The sequence below is a fragment of the Tamandua tetradactyla genome, chromosome 24 (genome assembly GCF_023851605.1).
Source record: "Tamandua tetradactyla isolate mTamTet1 chromosome 24, mTamTet1.pri, whole genome shotgun sequence".
Lineage (NCBI taxonomy): Eukaryota > Metazoa > Chordata > Mammalia > Pilosa > Myrmecophagidae > Tamandua > Tamandua tetradactyla.
In genome coordinates, this window is record NC_135350.1 from 24,271,181 (window position 1) to 24,294,727 (window position 23,547).

At 36.5% G+C, this 23,547-nt stretch overlaps 1 protein-coding gene across 3 annotated transcripts in view; it reads right to left on the bottom strand.

The window, feature by feature from the left end:
• Positions 1 to 211: 211 nt before the first annotated feature.
• LOC143668109 (uncharacterized) overlaps positions 212 to 23,547 on the bottom strand; it is a 115,527-nt gene continuing 92,191 nt past the window's right edge. For 2 of the 3 annotated variants that reach the window (XM_077142706.1, XM_077142705.1), the window contains 4 exons: positions 6,771 to 6,912; positions 6,565 to 6,610; positions 1,954 to 2,040; positions 212 to 779 (listed from right to left, as the gene is read on the bottom strand). In XM_077142706.1, the coding sequence (XP_076998821.1) occupies positions 647 to 779; positions 1,954 to 2,040; positions 6,565 to 6,610; positions 6,771 to 6,912 (408 nt within the window). In that variant the 3' untranslated portion in view covers positions 212 to 646. The remainder of the gene's footprint in view (positions 780 to 1,953; positions 2,041 to 6,564; positions 6,611 to 6,770; positions 6,913 to 23,547) is intronic. The other variant, XM_077142707.1, reaches the window with a different exon arrangement.

Below are 23,547 nucleotides of genomic sequence, written 5' to 3' on the forward strand. Positions count from 1 at the left end.
TTATGACTAGTGACTGCTAAAATACTTGTAAAGGCCTTACACACAGCTATTGCTCAGTAAGTGCTTGCTATTATACTTTAGCCTTTTCCTTTTTGTTGACAACAACCACAGCCTCCCCCATCCCACTCTCTTAAAAAAGGGACTTCTGCAGAGCATCAGAAAGTGAACACAACACACTGCCATAGAAACCTAATAAAGCAAAAAACTGAAATTGTAGACACAAGAAAACAAGTTTATTTCAAGCAGAACGCCACATGCCAGGTTAATGATGAACTGAGCTTCTCCAGCAGATCTGTGGGTGCCAACTAACACATTCAAGAAGCCAAATCTCTGGTGTGACAGGTTTCTTCCTTCTTTTCCTCCTACCACTTCAGATAATGTTCACTGACTTGGAACTTAGCGGAGGTGAGCATAATGAAATCCACATAAATTCTCCTCTATGTGCAAGAGCTCAAATTTGGGTCTCAGGAAAACACGTAAGTAACACCTTGCTCAAATGGTTTTGAAGAGAAAATTGATGATGCAGCCACATATAAAGCTATAACTAAAAGCAGCTTCCAACAAAAATTCTACTAAGCATTGCAAGGCCACAGTGGAAAAACAAGAGTGAAATATCCCCAGTTCCAGAAAAAGCATGCAGGACGCGTTATGGTCTGTAAAAACTCCCCGTTCTTTTAGTCGGCAGGAGCTTGCTTTTCATCCAAATAACATTCTCCAGAAGTTCCTGGGCCTCTTGGATCCCTTGACTTGCAGCAACATTAAGGAGCATCTCTACATCCCTAGGAAAGGCGATAATTGAGTAACGCAAAGAAAGAGCAGATCAAAAGCCCTGACTTGTCTCAAGCGTTTAGACTAAGGACCAAGTTAACACCTGGTGACTCTTAGCTAAGAAACTGAGGGAAACACATGCCATTTCATATGGATTTCATCCAGAATATCTTCATTCTAAAATCAAAGCTACCCAAAGAAATATTCTTAAAATGTGAGAGCCTAGCTGGACTCTTTTCCCTGGTTTAGAGGGCTTTTCTTCCCTAGTCTCAAGGAATGTCTGAAACTCCCTTTCTCGCAAGCAAATTCTATATTTTGGTCTGAGAATGCTAGCTGGAGAGGGGCTGCATTCAACTTGCTCGTGTGACAATGTGTAAAATAGAACATCTTGACTCAACCATTTTGATTTGGCTTCTTCAAAACAGTCATTTCAAAATTTTAGTACCAGGTAAAGCACGTAAACACTCCTGACTATTATACCGAAGACTCAACCCCTCCTTCAGCCTGTTATTGAGCCTCCCCTATTCTGAACCTGTCTCCTCTCAGCCTGAGGCAGGTGGTTAAGAAATGGAATTGTAGGGTTCAGCGATAGATGAACCCTGGAAGTTGGTTGTACACATTTCTTGGTAATGAAATATATCAATTGCATTTCTCGAAAAAAAAAAAAGAGCAAGCTCAATGTTTAATGTTTTATTTTGAGAGCTCTATAAAAATGTCTCTGGCTCAAAACAGCTGTCACAGACCATGAGCTACTTAAAAACACTAAGAAAAACTTTTCCAAAAAAGTAGTATTTTCTTAAATTCTGGAGTAATCAAAGAGGATTTCCAATGAGCACAAGGAGAATTTATGCTCCAAGGGAGCTATCTATCTTATATTGTTAGCTATACTATACTGTTCATAAGACTATGCTATAAGGCAGTAAAGATGTTACCCTAGGGAGCCCTGGGAATTCCCAGGAAAGTTTATGGACCATGAAATAACCTGGTTTTTCATTTCAGACTTACTGCATGCTCTAAGAATATAATCAGTATTATCTTTGCACATACATAGGAATCTTTGATTCCCTTGTTTGTGACTTCTATTGTAACTTAAAGGAGCATCAGTACTTTGCAGGTAATTTATCGGGGTAGGTTTAGAAGGAATGACATCCCAGCTGCAAAGGAAAAGACAGCTGATTTCATTACCCTACTTCCATCGACCCAGTCATATTTTTCATCTTTCCTACTGCAAGGTTAAAGGAGGCATAAGGATGGTTCTGCTGTGAGGCTCGTCTGAAAAAGAAAAGAAGAGAAAAAGGGACTCTTACTGGGAGGAAAAATGTTACAAAAACAAGGAACAGCCTATAAAAAGGCATCCCTTTAATAAAGCAAGGGCAGAACCAGTAAACATATATAACATTACTGAAAACTATTACTTCCATCTTATTACATATCTAGACAAATGTTATCAAGTCTCTTCATTAAAAATTTTCTCATACTTGAAATAGCTATATTACTTTTTAAAAAACTAATCACTTATTTGTTTCAAACTTATTCATTAGCTTTTCCAAATATTAATGTAATTAGACTTCCCTCCAAAATATAAAAGAAATCAAAATATAGGAAAGGATCATCTGAGAGTGTTAGGAATTCAGTAACATGTATCATGATTTTTACACACTATTTTCAGTTGCTGAAATATAAATGTTGCATACTAGCACTGTCCAATAAAGTATACTGGGATGACAAAATGCTCTCTATCTGTGCTGTCCAATAGAGTAACCACTGGTTACGTGAGACCACTGAACACTTGAAATGTGAATGATGCAAATGAGGAACTGAATTTTTTATTTTATTTAATTTTAAATCATTTAAATTTAAATGATCACATGTAGCTGGTAACAATAATTGGGCATTGCAGATTATAACCTTCCTGCCTTGTTACTTTATAGTTCTTTACATATTAACTATGACTGATTCAAAAATAAAGGTATCAAAAGGGAACTGTGCAATGGTTCATTATCCTTAGTGCATAAAATGTTTGAAAAAAATCTCACAGTTGCTAAAATTGAAAAATAGAATCAGACACTATGTTGCTGTTCAAACGAGTAAACCAAATATTGTCAAGGCTACGACGAATTTAGCATTTATACTATAGTGAACTTTTACAATCTTTCAGGATAGTTTGGCAATGTTTCAACAGCTTTAGGAAGGATCACTATCCGACCTGATAATTCCATTTTTCTAATTTTTTGTAAGGATATAATCAGATATATTTAAAAAAACATATTGGAGGAGCTTCTCAATGACAGTTTGTGATAATAAGAATCTAGGAAAAGGTCTAAGCCTATAATAATTAAATCTTGAAGTAAATTAAGGTTTTGTTATGCATATATTAATTTAAAAATCTGGAAGATATTCATAAAAATGTCAAAAATATTTATTACTCTGGTATGGGATATAAGAGATTATTTTTGTGGGTTTTTTTTCAGGGTTTTCCTCATCAGGCATGAATTGTTTTGCAATTCATAAAAGAAAAAATAAATAAATAAATAAGAAACACAGGGGAAAATCTTGTCTATGTAATACCCCTGTACTAGGAATTACCTTTGCAATACCTCACCCCATACCTGACAGCAGAAGTCACCATTTAAAGATTGCATGGTTCCATGTAAGGGTCTGGCCTACAAAATGTTGTTTAGGGAAACACTCCTCAAACTTTAATATACATACTAGCCACCCAGGAGCTTATTAAAATGCAGATCCTGGTTCAGTAGCTCTGGGTTAGGGCCTCAGATGCTTCATTTATAAAAAGCGTCTACCTGGTGACACCAGTGCTGCTGGTATATAGTCTACACTTCAAGTAGCAAGAGTTCAGGCCAGATGTAGTTAATCACCAGTTACACTTTGCCACTCTGGAACCATGTCACTGCCTTCCTGATTGTCAAGGATGTTTCTTCTATTGGCAGATGAACTTTATTAGAATATATTTTTCAGTCTTGTGTTGGTATGTATCCCTGAAATGGCTTCCTCGGCTGGTTCTTGTTTACTTTTATAAACCACCATAAACATCTAGAGTCGTGGTTTCACCTAGATGCACATTATAGTCACATTATACATTGTAGTAAATGAAATCTTTTAAATATGGTGCATATTTTGTACATTCAGCACATCTCAATTCAGAGCAGCCACATTTCAAGTGCACAATAGCCATATGTAGCAAGTGGCTACCATATTGGACAGTACTGCTTTAAAGAGCAAGATTTCAAAATTTCACTTTACTGGACTCTACCTTTAAATAAATTGAAACTCTCATGAACCTAAGCCAGTTCTCAATATTAGGTGGGTTTGGCCATATACCTAAATTGTCATTGTTTTCTACTAGTCTCCATCTGATTGAAATTTCTAGCATTTCAGAGCTGTTTACTTACATCCTCTAATTTCTAGTTAGATAATGAGCTGGAGTATTCAAGTGTATGGTCACAAAGTTTCTCTTACTTTCTCAAACTGCAAATATAGTATGAGATATTTTTCAAGATGGTCAATGCTACACAATCAGAAGCAAGAATGCTGCCTGTGGACAATTTATCACACTAAATAGAAATCAGTTAAATAAAATTTAGGTCAAAAACTGGACTAAACCAAACTTTAAAAAATTAAGATTTAAGCTGCATCTGAGCTATAGGTTTTTGTTTTGTTTTGTTTTGTTTTGTTTTGATTTTACTATTATTACTTTTATTTTTTTCTCTATATTAACATTCTATATCTTTTTCGGTTATGTTGCTAGTTCTTCTAAACCAATGCAAATGTACTAAGAAATGATGATCATGCATCTATGTGATGATGTTAAGAATTAATGATTGCATGTGTAGAATGGTATGATCTCTAAATGTTGGGTTAATTTCTTTTTTTCCGTTAATTAAAAAAAAAAAAAAAAAGAGAAGGGATAATTGGAGATGAAGGGATACAGACTGTACAACGGGACTGGATATAAAAACTCAGAAATGGACAGCACAATACTACCCAATTGTAATGCAATTATGTTAAAACACTGAATGAAGCTGCATGTGAGGTATAGGTTTTTTGTTTTTGTTTTTTTTGTTTTTTTTTCTTTCTATTATTGTTTTAATTCTTATTCTGTTGTCTTTTTATTTCTTTTTCTAAATCGATGCAAATGTACTAAGAAATGATGAATATGCAACTATGTGATGTTATTAAGAATTACTGATTGTACATGTAGATTGGAATGATTTCTAATTGTTTTGTTAATTCTTTTTTTAATTAATAAAAAAAAATTAAGATTTATCTTTACCTTTTAATTTCAAATTAATGAGCCTCTTATGTGTAAAAGTTCAATACTGTAACAAGGTAATGCAGATACAGAGCACTGTTAATAAAATTGTTGATGTTCTAGTGAATAAAGAAGTATTTGCAAAGTCCCCTTCAGGGAATGGTGAGAAAGGGGAAAATTCAACTTCCCCAAGTTGAATTCTTGATATTCTCATAAGCAGTGTGGACAACCAAAGCTATAGGCTGAGCCCCCAATCTTGGGGTTTGTTCATATGAAACTTAACCCCACAAAGATAAGTCAAACCCACTTAAAATTAGACCTAAGAGTCACCCCCAAGAGAACCTCTTTTGTTTCTCAGATGTGGCCTCTCTCTCCAGCCAACACAACAAGCAAGCTCACCACCCTTCCCCTGTCTATATGGGACATGACTCCCAGGGGTGTGGACCTTCCTGGCAGCATGGGACAGAAATCCTGGAATGAGCTGAGACTCAGCATCAAGGGATTGAGACAAACCTTCTTGACCAAAAGGGGGAAGAGTGAAATGAGACAAAATAAAGTGTCAATGGCTGAGAGATTCCAAACAAAGTCGAGAGGTTATCCTGGAGGTTATTCTTATGCATTAAATAGATATCACCTTGTTAGTCAAGATGTAGTGGAGAGGCTGGAGGGAACTGCCTAAAACTGTGGAGCTGTGTTCCAGTAGCCATGTTTCTTGAAGATGATTGTATAATGATATAGCTTTCACAATGTGACTGTGTAATCGTGAAAACCTTGTGTCTTGTCCTCCTTTTATCTACTTATCAACAGACAAGTAAAGCATATGGAATAAAGATGAATAATAGGGGGAACAAATGTTAAAATAAATTTAGATTGAAATGCTGATGATCGGTGAGGGGGAGGGTTGGGGGGCATTGTATGTATGAATTTTTTTCTGTTTTCTTTTTATTTCTTTTTCTGAATAGATACAAATGTTCCTAGAAATGATCATGATGATGAATATACAACTATGTGACAATATTGTGAATTACTGATTATACATGTAGAACGGAATGATCAAAAGTTATGAACGTTTGCGTTTGCTTGGTGTTTTTTGGTATTTAAAAAAAATTTTTAATCAATTAAAAAATTGTTGATGTTCTGAGTTTTTAACTGGAATGGACTACATCCTCCAATTTGCCTTTTTTTTAAACTAAACTACTATGCTGGAGATTCAGGCACCAGTTCAATTTCCAGTGCCTGCCCATGAAAAAAAAAAAAAAACACGAATCTACTGCCTTACTTACATGTGTCAGCTGCTTTTAAATGCTTCAACGACTCCACCACCACTTCTAGTCCACCCCCAAGTGGAAAAAAAGTGAGACAGTACCAAAACTCCAACATTAAGAGAATTTAGATTTCTACCTTATTTTTGTTCTAGGTAGGGCAAAAACAATACCAAAACAATGAAATTTTATTTTTCAGCACTTCTTGAAAAGATAACTCTGGAGTTCTGGTTTTGGTAGTTTTGTTCTGTTTTGTTTTTTTACCTAAACCAATGCATTGCCATCTGTTCATCCTTCACCACACCAGCTCCTGAGTGAAACAAAAAGATATCACAGAAAAAAAAAAGGACCCAGTTAATTGTTCAATTCTAAAATCTTTATAAACCTATAGATACAGAACTATAACCAGCAAACCCATCCCTACCTCCCTTGCCCCAGTAGAATCGGCAGCAGAGGAGCAAAGAACTTACCTTTCAGGTATCTCTGGCCAACAATATGCTGAGCACTGGGGTACCCAAAGTGAGCATAAAGGTGCACCACATGGAAGTGGAACCTCTGAGAATATAGCCCGATGTAAAGAAGAAAGATCATTGCTCCCATGATAGCCAGGAACTGCAAAAAATAGAGTGAGGAGAAATGAGAAAAAATCATGGAGATCTACTCCCAGTATGGCATTTCAGGAGACGCATGTGATTTAAAGATGAAGTGTGCCCCTTATAGGCCTCTGTTGGGAGAAAAATGTTAATCCTTTACTTATTTTCAGTCAGTCTGATATGTATTTTACCTAGGTGATGCAAAATAAATAGATTGTGTAATAAATTAGGATTAGATGCTGACCAATAGGAACCTGGTAACTTATAAAAAGAAAGAAGCTGAGGCAGAATCAAAAAGGGAAGTAGAGAAAAGGGATTATTAGTTTTTTTGGCTAGGGTACAGTATGGAGTAGGTTGAGAAGGATCATGGATCATGCTCTGCCATAGTTTGGAAAACTTATAGCCCTGGCTCATTTTTAGCAATACTACTGGCTACTTCTATAGAAATAGAAAGTAGGATCTTCAGGCAGTATGATCAGATTCCTCCCTGAGGAAGTCCAGGTGAGCAGATGAAGGACACAAGGACCCATAGACTAGAACTAGCATGTGAGAATACTTCCTAAAAGACCCAGTTGGTTTGTGGAAGCTTTGCTAAGATCCTTCTCTAGCAGTTTTCCAGCTCTAGAAACTCTCCCATATGAGGGACTTTCCCATGATAAAATGCTTGCACCTCAGTAATGGATTGGTGCCCCAAACAAGTTCATATCGTCCAACAACCAAATTAACATGGTTGTTACTATTTCCAGAGACATGGTAAACATCTTCTGCAATGTTAATTCATGCATGAGTCAGTGCATGACAGGAAACTGAGTCCTGTGGGGCAGAGCGCAAATGTAGTAAGACCATATACAGCTCTATTAGCATGGACAGCTCAGTGGCCTCAGATGCATTTCCTACTTTGCTGGCTTCTATAGGGGAACTCAAACTGACAAAGATGCAGTGGGGATGGCCTTCTTCCTTTCAGGTGTGATTCTACTTCTAGGAGATAAGAATGCTGGAGCTACTCTGAAAACACAACTGTCCAGCGTGGGGATGAAGGATACCATCTATTGTTGACTCCAAGACCAAGATATGAACTTGAAAAAAGATATTTTAGTTGAAGTCTTTTAGCCAAACATGTCAACCAGGGATTGAAATCATGGAGAATAATGAAGGTTTTTTTTTTTTGCAGACTTTAATTCAGACACTTTAGATCATTAAATTGTTTAATGGTCATATTAAAACTGTAAGAGGGAAAAGGATTATTTTACCATAATTCCAATATTGCAAAATTATGAGAATTTTATTGTTATTGTTTATTAAATATAATTTACTAATGCTATATAATAGTCTAAATAATTTCCATACTATAATTTCTGTTTTGATAATATATCTCTCTTCTCATTAGGGAGTGGGTAGTCACAACAATGTATGGTTAAGTCTATGAGTAAGTCTCAGTGCTTGTGTATGTGTGTGTGTTTGTGTGTGAGGGTAGTGGTGTTCTTTGTTATTTGTGGTGGGGTTTTTGCTTTTTGATGTGTGTGAGGTGGTGGTTTTTTCCACTTTAATTTTTTAATACTCTTATTAGGTTACCAATCACCTCTGCTGATTCTGCTTCATGAACAGACTATACTCTCTTACAGTATTTCTATATGTTATAGGATTTCACAGCAGCTGAATATTTGTTTTGAAGTCCCATCAAATCCTTTCTGAAATTATTTTATTTCAATTATTCAATATTCATTTTAAACATTCCAGACACTGTTCTAATCACTGTACATAAAATGATGAAAAATGTCAACAAAATTTGCTGCCCTATTATAGTTTATATTATAATGGGCGTGGAGAAATGAGAGGACAATCAATTAATTAAGTAAAACATATGACATGTTGAATGGAAATAAATGCAAAAGAGAAACAAAAATGGAAGGAAGATAAGGAATGTTGTGAGACAAGGGTCACAAATTTTTAAAGGGTAAACCAAAAAAAAGTAGAGAATGGCTTATCTAAAAAAAAAAAGTGTGGATATTGCATTATCTAATGGAATGAACACAGGATGCCCATAAAGATTTGAAAGAATTATATCAGCAAAGGCTCTTCCACTTGAACTAAAATAAACAGAGATAGTGGAAAATAAAAAAGAGGCCAGTTGACTTCAAAATACTACTGATAGAAAGCAGACTAAGAAAACTATTCAGTTGCAAACATATGTTACCTTTCGTGAAAAAAGGGTAAATAAGAAAACGCAAACAAGAACCTAAAGAGTGGAACCAAGAGCCATGGCAAATTATTACCAGGCCTCAAGACCTAATCAAGGAACTTCCAATGTTTTCCCAACTATATTTCTGTATAGCTGTAGACCAAGGATTTGTTTGTGCCTCTCACTTTTTTTTTTTTTTGCCTCCCGCTTTTGAACAGAAATGTATGTAACAGTTATCCTATGCCTGTTACACAGTTGTATGTTGGATGGGTGTTGGGGTGGGCAGAGAACTTATCTCTTTAGTCTCAGAGGTCTACAGATAAAGAGGAACTGTGTTCAAGATGTACTTAAGGAATAAAACCTGAGCAGCTGCATTCACACCTGGACCTGATTTAGATGACAGTTTCAAATTAGAGGTGAATCTATAATTGGATGAGACTTTGGGGTACTTTGGAAGGTAGTGAGTGTATTTTACATGTGAGAAAGAAATAAATCATTGGGAGACAGGGGCAAACTGTGGCAGGCAGTCCCAAAAGTGTCTCCCAGTGATCACTGCCTATTAGCATTTACAAATTTTGTAAGCCTCCCTTTGAGTATGGGTTGAAACTAGTGACTTTCTTCTAACCAATGTACTACAAAAAAAAATAATAGGATGCCATCAGGATCAATTATATAATTTGTGAGGCCCAGTGCAAAATGAAATTATCCAACTGCCAGAGGTTTGGAGTGTGGGATGATGTTTTAGTTCCCTACACTGACCTGGTAAATACCATGAAATAGGTTGACTTAAGCAATGGGAATGTATTAGCTTACAGCTTTGATGCTGACAAAATGTTCAAATCAAGACATCGACAAGGTAATGCTTACTTCCCAAAGACCAGCTGTTGAACTTTGATGCCTCTGCTACATGGCAAGGCTTATGGCTACTTCTAGTCTCTCCAGGGTTTCATTTATTTTCTTGCTTCTGTGGCTTTCCTCTTTCAATCCTGCATTCATTCTGTTTATAAAGGACTCCAGTAATAGTATTAAGACCCATCCTGAGGCACACATTAACTGAAGTAAGCTTATCAAAAGGTTTTACTTACGATGGATTCATACCCATAGGAGTGGATTAAATTTAAGAATATGTTTTACTGAAATACATATAGCTTCAAACCACCACTGATGAATGGGTAATGAATGCATAGGGGATTTTTAGGGTGGTAAAACATTCTGTATGAAATTGTAATGGTAAATATATGTCATTATGAATCTGTCAAAATCCATAGAACTGTACAACTTAAAGAGTGAACCTTAATGTAAATTAGGGGCTATAGTTAATAATAATGTAACAAAATTCATTCCTTAATTGTAACAAAAGTACCACACTAATGCAAGACATTTATAGGAGGTGTGGGGAAGGAAACAGGGGGGACGGGTATATGGAACTCTATGTGTTATCTGCTTAATTGTTCTGCAAATCTAAAACCATACTAAAAAAGATGTATATTTTTTTTTATTTAACTTAAAGTCCTCTGTTCAAAATGACAATAGCAAAACATTAAACCAAGTGATGAACATTTCTAACCATAGGACATATGTTCCTGCACGCGTCACATACCCATGAAGCTGGGCCTGGAGGGCACTTCTGAGATTAGATTATAAATTGACCATGATATCTCTCACCCCTCAGTCTATCTCTCCCAGGGCCCTCACTCTGGGGAAAGTGAGCCATCACATGGCCTTAAGGAGAGGGTCATGTGGCAAAGAACTGATGTCTCCAGGCAACAGTCAGTGAGGACCCAAAGGCTGCCAACAGCATGTGAGTGAGCTTGGAATTGGATCCTTCCTCAGTCATGCTTTGAGGTGGCTGCAGTCCCAGCTGTTACCTTGACTGAAGCTTCATGAAAGATGCTGATCCAGAGGCACCCACCTAGGCTGAGCCCAGATTCCTGACATATAGAAACTGTGAGTTAATAAATATTTGTTGTTGTAAGTCACTAAATTTGGGGTGATTTCTTAGCCATAGACAATGAATACAGGAACTGTTGGCCATTGAAAGGACTTTCACTTTCACCTAGAGTGACAAAGAAAACCAGTGGAGGTTTTTAAGGAAAGATGTAAGATGATCTGGCAAATTTTTACAGAATTGTTTTGGTCTGTCTGAGAATAGAGTGAAGAAGGGCAAGGGCAAAAATTAGGTTAACTGTTAGGAAATTGTTGCAAAAAACGTAAGCAGTAAAGCATAGATGATGGTGACTTGGTCCATGGGGGAAATGGAGGCAACAGTGAAATAAATAGTCAGATTCTGAAAATTTGGTATTAAGATGGAGAAGTTTCAGTGTGAGGTGTGATGTGTGAAGGAAAGAAGAGTCATAATTTGCTCTCTTTCTTCAATTTCTGTTTCTTTTGAAATTCTATTTCATTTGTTCTTTCAATCAACCTATTCATGCCAGATATATTCTGTTTGTCTTTAAGGTCATAGTAAGAAGATTATTTTCTTCAAACTATAATGGGAAGCCACTGGCATCCATTTTTAAGCAGAGAATAGACACAATGATTTGTGTTTCTGAAGAATCATTCTGTCTTTGAGAATTGGTTATATGGGAGCAAGGGTGGAAGCAGGGAAACCACTTAGGAGGCTAGATCAGTTGTCTGGATTAAAGAGGTTTGGCCAAGGGTCATGATGGTAGAGATTAGATTTTGGCTGTGTTTTTAGAGGGTACGGCTTGTAGGACACAATTCTCCATGGGTTTCACACATATAGCATGCCTTATGAGCAGAGGCACTGACTGCCTTTGTTCAGGACTCTCTTTTTAAGGGTACTTGCCTAGCAAAGAGCCTTGGAAGACAGAGATAGTGTTTCCCCACCCCACCCCACCATCTACCCCCAGAGCAAAGGGTTGGTTTGTTTACCATCCCTATTTATATATAAAAAATTAAATTAAAAAAAAAAACTCCTCCACAGCAAAGGTCAGGGAGGCATACTGCCATATAAAACATTTAACCTCCCAAATCTCAGGCTTTCCCTTCCATAATGCATGTGCAAGTATCACCTGGACCCCTTGGCATTGCCTTCTGGGAATTGGGGTTCATGGAACTGGCACAAAAATAAAAGTGCTGAAGCTCTGGCTACTGCTATTCCTATGAGTAATAAATTGTCCTTTTTTTCTAACCCAGCAGTATTATGTCTTCTGACAGCATCAATGAAATTGTGACAGACTAGAAAGCAAGTTGGGTAAAGTCTCAGACCCTTAAGGCATGGTTCTTGACAAGGCTGACAGAACTTGCTGATGAACTGGAAATGAAGAGCAAGAGAAATGGAAGAATTAAGGTTATCATCAAGGTTCATGAATTCAGTCACAGAACAGATAGTGGTTCTAGGATGAGGTACACATGGGAGAAGGAGGTATTTTATTCTTTGCACTCTGTGCCCCAAGTATACCCTAATTTACTGCAAGCCCAATTTAGTTAAATCTGCACCAGCAGTTCACTTAACTCTTCTAACACACAGCTTACATTTCTTCATTTTGTCTTCCAGAATATCATGAGACATGTATCTGCTAAAATTTAAAAGCAATATAACTATACCATTCCCGTGCTATCTATAAGTTCTTATTTTATTATTAGAGAAATTGTAGGTTTACAGAAAAATCATGTTTTTTTTTACTTGGGCAGGCACCAGGAAATAAGCCTGGGTCTCCGACATGGCAGGCAAGAACTCTGCCACTGAGCCACCATTGCCTATCCAATCATGAACTTTTAATTCCATAAAAATTGACAAAGTTTGCATGTTGCAATTTTGGGTTTAGAAGTACTGATGACCCAAATCAATGCTTCTTTTTCATCAGGATTCACAGCATAGATCTTCATATCTCTATTTCTGATGATTCTGACCACTAAATATTATGATAAATAAGCACAAATTCATTCAAACAAAGTTAATGTGAGCACATGACTTCACCTTTTTTAACTTCATTAATAGTGTTAGTTTCTGTGGTGGCTTGAGTTTTGTCCACCAAATTTAGACATGTTCTTGGTCTTCATGTGCATTTCTGAAGTGAGTATATTATAAATAGGATCTCCTGAAGATGTTGGTTTCAGTTAAGGTGTGGCCCAACTGAATGAGATTGGATCTCAACCTATAACTGGAGGCTTTTATAAGCCAGTGACATTCAGAAATAGGGAGAGAAAGCCACAGAGGGGAGCTGGAAGACAGAAATAAAGAGAACCCAGAAAGGAAAGAAGAGGACATCAACATCTGATAGAAAAGCAAAGGAATCCAAGGATTTTCAGTCATCCAGAACACTAATGACCTCAGAGAAAGCTAGTCTTCCAGCCTCTGAAACCATGAGATCATAAATCTTCATTGTTTAAGACAACCTACTGTGTGGTATTTGTATAGCAGCCAGGAAAGACAGTTCCCAATACTGCTAGTTTGAGACCCAGTAATAATAGACCATGTTACATTCAAATTGGGGTACCTTCCCTTCTCCTTCTCATCTTTCCTTCCTCTTCTGGTCTTTACTTCTCCTTTTCTTCCATCTGTTCCCACCATGAAAATGTCAGCAAGTCTGCAGTCCAAGCAAAATCAGTGGTAAGGGAACAGAGGAGGCTATTGAATGATTGGAAAATTGGCTACATTGAGAAAACAACTGAGCATATAAGAAAATATTTTGAAAATAATCAAAGCCACATTTCCTACTATCTGAGAAGGGATTTAAACATGTAAAGAGAACCAGCTAGAAAGAGCCTTGAGGTATGGGTTTGGACTTGAAAATATCAGCATGAAATCAGGTTTAAAGTACACACAAAGCAAGACACAGATACAGAATTGTTACAGTTGTACGCACAGAAACACGTGTGTGTGCATACACATACCTACATTTCGTAGTTCTGTCTGTCAAAAAGGCCTAGATGAAATAAAACCCGAGCAGCAACAAGCAAATCGAATGCCCTTATCTTTCTTTCTAAATCCTAACCGCCACTAAAAGAAACCATGGTTCCTTAAGAAATTGCTAATTCCAGGGTCGAAAGACAGAAAAAACAAAATGTGCCTCAAACAACTTATTGACCCTGAAAGTAATGTTCAATGTATGATGCAGAAATGTCAAAATGATACAAAAGTCTGCTTGAAGACGCTCCCACTGGCCAAATCTGGAAAAATTTCTGCATCACAATAATTAATTATCAGATTGGAACATACTGAATAAAATTAGAATCCATGAGTTGATACTGATAAAAATAAATGAATAAACGAATATTTGGGAGTAAAGGGAAATCCCTTACATGATGCCAACTAATAAATCGTTAAGGAATGATAGAAATAAGGAATCTCCATTTGGCAGCCCTTACTGTGACGGTTAATTCGGGCAAAAGTTGTCAATGAATACCAAAACTGTCTCCAAATGCTAATTGATTATAAAGGGAAAATTGCTGTCTTTGCCATAGAACTTTGGCAGACACCAAAATAATCATGTGCTCATGGTCAGGTAATGGAACAAACCAGCATCGTGTGCCTCCAGATATGATGTGCTGAGAATACAGCATCATGTCTGTGACATTCCTGCCAGGAATGCGTGACTTACATATAGTCATGAAGAAACATCAAACACACTCAGGTTTAGGGTCATCCTATACAATGAAAGGTATGTCCAAGTCACAAACTGATAAGGAAATAAAAGTTGAATAGTTTGGCTTTGTCACTTTCATCTGTAATTTTAAACCATCAGCTCAAAGCAGTGGATCTATCCCTTTCTTCAATATAAATTTATGACCACTTTATTATCATTTCCATTTTTTTAAAGTCTCAACATTCTTCTGATAAGCACCAAAATGTTATGTAAATTTTTCCTTTATTGCGTTTTATACAAGTTTCAGGTTTTTTACATATGTCCTTTTTCATCTGGGCTTAGGGGCAAACACTCATTGTAAATATCAATCTCTTCAGACCAATACTACTTTCTTTCTCTTTGAGATTGTTTGTTCATTAAAAAAAATTGATCCAGGCGCTAGCTAGAGATTAGAAATACAAGGGTGAACAAAAACAGATAGGGTGCTCCTTTATACATCACAGTATGGGAGATAGACACTAAAAAATAAAAAAATATGCAGGTAAAATTACAACTGTAGTAAGTACTAGTTTGAAACTGTATAATAAGGAGGTTCATTTGTTTGTATCAAAGAGCAAGGGTTAGTTTTGGTAAGATGAGGCTAGAGATGTAGGAGCCAAATTATGAAATACTTCCACTGAAGGCCACGTTAAAGATTGTGCTCTTCATTTTAAGAGGAAGAGGAGATCTTGGAGTGTTAATGAAGGTGGAAAAGGAGTGGATTAGAGTGTGGGAAACATCATTTTGAGTTTCAAAAATATCAGCAGAGAGAGATTTCAAATAGAGTCAAGAGGTTATCCTGGCAGTTATTCTTATGCATCATATAGATAATCCCTTTTTAGTTTATGGTATATTGGAGTGGCTGGAGGAAAGTATCTGAAACTATTGAACTGTGTTCCAGCAGTCTTGATTCTTGAAGACAGTTATATAACTGTGTAGCTTTTAGAATGTAAATGTGTGATTGCAAAAACCTTGTGTCTGATGCTCCTTTCATCCAGGTGATGGACAGATGAGTAAAAAAAATAAGGATAAAAATAAATAAATAATAAAGGGGATAAGAGGTAAGAAAAAAAATGGTAGTTTGAAATATTAGTGGTCAATGAGAGGGAGGAGTAAGGGTATGGGATGTATGAGTTTTTTTTCTTTTTTTCTTTTATATTTCTTTTTCTAGAGTGAAGTAAATGATCTAAAAATGATCATGGTGGTGAATACACAACTATGGGATGACATTGTGAACCACTAATGGTATACTATGGATGGACTCTATGTGTGTGAATATTTCTAGATACAAATATAAGAATAAAATATATATATATCAGCAGAGCTGTGGCCTCCAAGTGGAATACACAAGATATTCCATTGCGGTACAAGGAAAAGTATTTGGCCTTCTATTAACATTTTTTAATTTTGTTTTTTTTTTCATTTTTAACTTTTTCTGTTGTATAGTATAACATATATACAAAGCAAAGAAATAAAAAGCAATAGTTTTCAAGCACTCTTCAACAAGTAGTTGCAGGACAGATCCCAGAGTTTGTCATGGGCTACCACACAATCCTCTTTTATTTTTCCTTCTAGCTGCTCAAAAATACAGGAGGCTAGAGGGCTTAAATATTTTTTATCATCACAATTGACTTTTTTTCCTTCTTTTTTGTGTGAAAAATATATATATACAAAATTCAAAGCACAGCACCACAATTAGTTGTAGAAATATTTCAGAGGTTGACATGGGTAACAATTTCACAGTTCTAGGTTTTTACTTCTAGCTGCTATAAAATACTGGCGACTAAAAGAGACATCAATTTAATGATTCAGCATTCATATTCATTTGTTAAATCCTATCTTCTCGGTATAATTCCACCATCACCTTTGATCTTTCCATCCCTCTCTTTAGGAGTGTTTGGGCTACGGAAATTCTACGTTTTTCATATTGGAAGGGTCTGTCACTAATATGGGGTAGGGAGAAGGAACTATCTGATGTTCTGGAGAGGCAGGGGTAGGTTTCAGGATTTATCAGGACCAGAGACCCATCTGGAGGTTGTAGGTTTCTGGAAAGTTACTCTAGTGCATGGAACCCTTGTGGAATCTTATACATTGTCCTAGGTTTTCTTTATGTTTGGCTGGAATAGTACTAGTTTGGGGTTGGCAGATTATGATAGGTAGCAAGGACTAACTGAAGCTTGCATATAAGCAACCTCCAGAGTAGCGTCTCGACTCCATATGAGTTCTCTCTGCCCCTGATACTTTATTAATTATACTTCTTTCCCCCCTTTTGGTCAGGATGGAATTGTTGATCCCACATGCCATGTCTGGATTCATGCTTGAGAGTCATATCCCACGTCACCAGGGAGACTTTCACCCCTGGAGGTCTTGTCCCATGTAGGGGGGAGGGCAATGATTTCACTTGCAGAGTTGGGCTTAGAGAGACCGAGGCCACATCTGAGCAACAAAAGAGGTCCTCCAGAAGTAACTCTTAGGCATGTCTATAGGTAGTCTAAGCTTCTCTGCTACCTACATAAGCTTCACAAGAGTAAGCCTCATGATCAAGGGCATGGCCTATTGATTGGGTGTCCCTAAAGTTTAACACAGTATCAGGGGATTCCCTGATAGTAAAGTTTTGTAGTTCTGTGTTCTTTCTCCCATCCCACAGGGGATTTTGCCAATACTTTTTGATTATCTGCTTAAAATACTCTAGGATGTATCCAGGCATTACAATAATCTATACAGGATTACAGGACCTGTTTCTTATTCCGGGCTCCCTGTGTTACAATTGTTCAAATGAACTATATAGATAGGTAGAGTTAGATTATGCACTACAGAAAATTTCAGTTCCAGACCAAATAAATCTTTCTTCTATTGGTCTCAAAGAGTATGTATGGTTCTAAAATACAGACATGGTCTTCCTTACCCCTATGTTCTGAATTACTTTAACCTCCACCTGTTCAGTTTCATTCTTATCACTAAATATCAGGTTATATGTAAAACAGCCTCTCAAAATCCAGAAATAATAATCACCATTCTGGACTTAGTGTGTCTTCTCTAAAAGCTTACAATCTAGGCCCTTGTTTCCTTATAAGCATTTTCTAAAGGTGATCATACTATTCCTGTCCTTTCATTTCTGGCTTATTTTGTCTCACTAAATATCACACATATTCATTCACATCATTGCATGCCTCATGACTTTGTTCCTTTTTGTAACAGCACAACCTTCATTCATAAGTATACACCAGCATTCATTTGCCAATGTACTTCTCCATCAGTGCATTCTTCAGCCACCTGCATTAATTGGGCATCATATAGAGGGCCCAAAATGTACAGTCCATCAACATTCTCAATTTTAGATAATTTCACTGTTCCAAGAGAAAGAAAACCAATGAACACACCCTCACCAAGTAGGAAATCTAAACCTCCTCTTAACTCTTGTCCATCCCCCAATTACTCACTTCTGCTGTTGCTGTGGTAGTGCTGATGGTTTCCTTTTGAACATAGCTCATAGCATGCAATAGCAGTTTCCCCCCTCTTGTATAAAGAGGACTTAAACCTCTTTATACAAGAATCGTATCTTTGAAGTAATTCTTGCAAGAACTAATTCATATTTCTAGTGTTAATCAGTGGGACACGTAGGTCTATGCAACCCCTTTCAATCTTATCCATCTTCAATATAGTAATATTACTTATAGACCCTCTCAAGAACCACCTTCACTCCTATCTATTCCCTTACACTGGAGTTCAACCTCATTAGTTAAGGGTTCACCCATCTCTAGCTTCTATGTATCTCTAAGTCCCCTATTTTCTATATTATAAGCCTCTGATTATACTTTTATGCTGGTGATAAAAGTTGAACAACACTATCTATCCCTTTTTGTCTGGTCGATTTCACTCAGCATTATGTACTCAAGGTTCATCCATCTTGTCATATTCCTCAGAACATCATTTTGTCTTACTGCTTCTTAATATTTCATCGTATGAATATACAACATTTTGTTGATTCCTCGTATGTTGATAAGCATTTGATTTGTTTCCATCTTTTGGTAATTGTGAATAATGTTGCTATGAACACTGGTGTGCAGATGACTGTTTGTGTCATTGCTTTCAGCTCTTCTGAGTATATACCGAGTAGTGCTATTGCTGGGTCATAGGGTAATTCTATATTTAGTTTCCTATGAATTGCCAGTCTTCCATAGCGGCTACACAATCATACATTCCCACCAGTAGTGCATAAGTGTCCCAGTTTCTCCACATCCTCTCCAACATCTATAGATTCCTGTTTGTTTAAAAGCAGTCATTCTTATAGGTGTGAGGTGGTATCTAATTGTAGTCTTGATCTGCATTTCCCTTATAGCCAATGAAAATGAGCATCTCTTCATGTGCTTTTGAGCCTTCTGCATTTGCTCTTCAGAAAAATGCATAGTCATATCTTTAGCCCACTTTATATTTGGGTTGTTTGTTCCTTTGTTATTGAGTTGTATGACTTCTTTGTATATACAGGAAATCAAACCTTTGTCCGATATTTGATTTCCAAATATTTTCTCCCATTGAGTTGGCTGACTCTCACCTTTTTGATAAAGTCTTTTGAGGTGCAGAAGCATTTGATTTTGAGGAGTTCCCATTTATCTATTTCTTCTTTTGTTGCTTGTGCTTTGGGTGTAAAGTTTAGGAAGCTACCTCCTATTACTAGGTTTTGAGGATGTTTTCCTACATTTTCTTCTAGAAGCTTTATGGTGCTAGTACTTATATTTAGGTGTTTGATCCACTTTGACTTATTTTTATGTAGGGTGCAAGATAGAGGTACTATTTCATTCTTTTGCCTATTGATATCCAGTTCTTCCATGCCCAATTATTGAAAAGACTATTTAGTCCCAGTTCAGAGGATTTGGTGACCTTGTCAAAAATCAGTTGACCATAGATTTGGTGGTCCATTTCTGCACTCTCGATTCAATTCCATTGGTCAATGCTTCTGTCTTTGTGCCAGTACCATGCTGTTTTGACCACTGTGGCTTTATAATTGGTTTTATGGTCAGGGAGTGTTAATCCTCCCACTTCGTTCTTCTTTTTTAGGATGCTTTTAGGTATTCACGGTCTCTTTCCCTTCCAGATGAATTTGGTAATTAGCTTTTCAAAATCTTCAGGTAGGTTGATGGAATTTTGATCGGTACTGTGTTGAATCTGTAGCTCGATCTGGGGAGAAATGACATCTTAACCATATTTAGCCTTTCTATCCATGAGCAAGGAATGTCTTTCCACCTATTTAGATCTCCTTTAATTTTTTTTAGCAATGTTATGTAGTTTTCTGTGTACAAGTCCTTTACATCCTGTGTTGGTTTGAAAGGATGTATGTCCCCTAGAAAATCCATGTTTTAATCTAAATCCTATTTCATAAAGCAAAATAATCCCCATTCAATACTGTATGTTTGAAACTGTAATCAGATCATCTCCCTGGAGATGTGATTTAATCAAGAGTGGCTGTTAAACTGAATTAGGTGATGACATGACTCCACCCATTTGGATGGATCTTGATAAGTTTCTGGAGTCCTATAAAAGAGGAAACATTTTGGAGAATGAAAGCAATTCAGAGAGAGCAGAACAACATAGCCATGAGAAGCAGAGTCCATCAGCTAGCGACCTTTGGAGATGAAGAAGAAAAATGCTTCCTGGGGAGCTTCATGAAACAGGAAGTCAGGAGAAGAAGCTAGCAGATGATGCCATGTTTGCCATGTGCCCTTCCAGATAAGAGAAAAACAATGACCGTTTTCACCATGTGCCTTCCCAGATGAGAGAGAAACCCTGACTGTGCTCACCCTGTGCCCTTCCTCTTGAGAAAGAAACCCTGAACTTCATCGGCCTTCTTGAACCAACGTATCTTTCCCTGGATGCCTTAGATTGGATATTTCTATAGACTTGCTTTAATTGGGTCATTTTCTCAGCCGTAGAACTGTAAACTAGCAACTCATTAAATTCCTCTTTTTAAAATCCATTCTGTTTCTGGTATATTGTATTCCATCAGCTAGCAAACTAGAACACATCCCTAGTTAAGTTCATTCCTAAGTACTTATTCTTTTAGTTGCTATTTTGAATAGATTTTTTTCCTTAACTGACTCCTCAGCTAGGTCATTGCTTATGTATAGAGATGTTATTGAATTTTGTACATTAATTTTATATCCTGTCACCTTGCTGAATTTGTTGATTAGCTTAAGCAATTTGTTATAGTTTTCTCAGAATCTTCCAAGTATAGTATCATATCATGTGCAAATAATGAGAGCTTTACTTCTTCCTTTCCAATTTGGATGCCTTTTATTTCCTTGTCCTGCCTTGTTCTAGCTAGAACTTCTAGCACAATGTTGAATAATAGTGGTGACAGCAGGGATCCTTGTCTTGTTCCTTATCTTAGGGGGAAGGCTTTCACCCTCTCTCCACTGAGTAAGATGCTGGCTATTGGTTTTTCATATATTCCCTTTATCATATTGAGGTAGTTACCTTTGATTCTTATCTTTTGGAGTGTTTTTATCAGAAAAAAGATGCTGAATTTTGTTGAATGCTTTTTCAGCATCAATTGAGGTGATCATGTGATTTTTCCCTTTCAATTTGTTACTGTGCTGTATTACATTAATTGATTTTCTTGTGTTGAACCATCCTTGCATTCTTGGTATAAACCCCACTTGGTCATGGTGTATAATTCTTTTAATGTGTTATTGGATTCGATTTGCTAATATTCTATTGAGAATTTTTGCTCTATATTCATTAGGGAGATTGGCCTATAGTTTTCCATTCTTATAGCATCTTTACCTAGTTTTGATATTAAAATGGCATTAGCTTCATAAAATGAGTTAGGTAGGGTTCTTTTTTCCCCAAATTTTTTGAAAAGTTTGAACAGGATTGGTTGTCAGTTCTTTTTGGAATGTTTGATAAAATTCCCCTGTGAAGCCATCTGGCCTGGGGTTTTCTTTGTAGGAAGATTTTTTTTTTTTTTTTTTTTTTTTTTAAAGGAAAGACAGAGAGAAGGAAGGAAGGATAGAAGGAAGGAAGGAAGGAAGAAAGGGAAACATCTTTAAACATTTTCTTGTTTTATTGTATTTTGTTTTTCCGTTTTTTGTTACATGGGCTGGGGCCGGGAATCGAACCGAGGTCCTCCGGCATAGCAGGCAAGCACTTTGCCCGCTGAGCCACCGCGGCCCGCCCTGTAGGAAGATTTTTGATGACTGATTGAATCTCTTTACTTGTGATTGATTTGTTGAGATCTTCTATTTCTTCCTGATTCAATGTAGCTTGTTTGTGTGTCTCCAGGAATTTGTCCATTTCAACTAAGTTGTATAGTTTGTTGGCATATAGTTATTCATAGTATACTCTTACAATTTCTTTTATATCTTCAGGGTCTGTGGTAATGCACCACTTCTCATTTCTGATTTTGTTTATTTGCATCCTCTCTCTTTTTTCTTTGTCAGTCTTGCTAGTGGCCCATCAATTTTATTAATTTTTCTCAAAGAAACAACTTTTGGTTTTGTTGATTCTTTCTTTTGTCTTTTGTTCTCCCATTCATTTATCTCTGCTTTAATCTTTGTTATTTCTCTTTTTCTATATGCTTTGGGGTTCGTTTGCTGTTCTTTCTCAAGTTCTTCCAGGTGTGCTTTTAAATCCTCAATTTTTGCTCTTTCTTATTTTTTAATATAGGCATTTAGGGCAATAAATTTCCCTCTCAGCACAGCCTTTGCCACATCCCATAAGTTCTGATAAGTTGTATTCTCATTTTCATTTATCTTCATATAGCTACTGATTTCTCTAGCAATTTCGTCTTTGACCCATTGATTGTTTTAGAGTGTGTTATTTCATCTCCATGTATTTGTGAATGTTCTAATTCTTTTGTGCCTATTTAGATCCAGCTTAACCTCATTGTGATCAGAGAAAATGTTTTGAATAATTTCAGTGTTTTAAAATTTATAAAGACCAGTTTTTTCCCCAGCATATGATCTATCCTCCAGAATGTTTCATGAGCACTAAAAAAAGAAGGTATATCCTTATGCTTTGGGGTACAATGACCTATATATGTCTGTCATGTCTAATTCATTTATCAAGTTATTTAACTTCTCTATTTTCTTGTTGATCTCCTGTCTGGTTGTTCTATCTATAGAGGAGAGTGGTGTATTGAAGTCCCCTACTATTATTGTTGAAACATCTATTGCCCCCCTCAGTTTTGCCAATGTCTGTCTCATGTATTTTGGAGCTCCTTGATTGGGAGCATAAGCATTTATGATTGTTATATTTTCTTGGCGAATTGACCTTTTAATTAGTATATAGTGTCCTTCTTTGTGTCTTGTGACATCTTTACATTTAGAGTCTATTCTGTGCTATATTAGTATAGCTACTCCTGCTTTCTTTGGGTTATACTTGCATGGAAAATCTTTTTCCATCCTTTCACTTTCAATCTATTGGTATCGTTGTGTCTAAGATGAGTCTCTTGTAAGCAACATATAGCTGGATTATGTTTCTTAATCCATTCTGCCAATCTGTTGCTAAGTTTAGTCTGTTAACATTCAAACTTATTAGTAAAAAGATGTTTCTTGAATCCAGATTTTTTTGTCAGATCTATATATTCTTTACCCTCTTCCTCTTTTTATCCTTTAAGTTATGCTTACTGGTACTCATCAATTCTGTGCCCTCCTCCAGACCTCCTCCTCTTTTTTTTTTTTCAGTTGGTAAACTCCCTTTAGTATTTCTTGTAGGGCTGGTCTCTTGTTGACAAATTCTTTCAAGACTTCTTTGTCTGTGAAAACTTTAATCTCTCCCTCAGTTTTAAAGAACACTTTGGCTGGGTAAAGAATTCTTGGCCAGAAGTCTCTCTTTCAGGATCTTGAATACATCATACTACTGCCTTCTTGCCTCTAGAGTGCTTGTT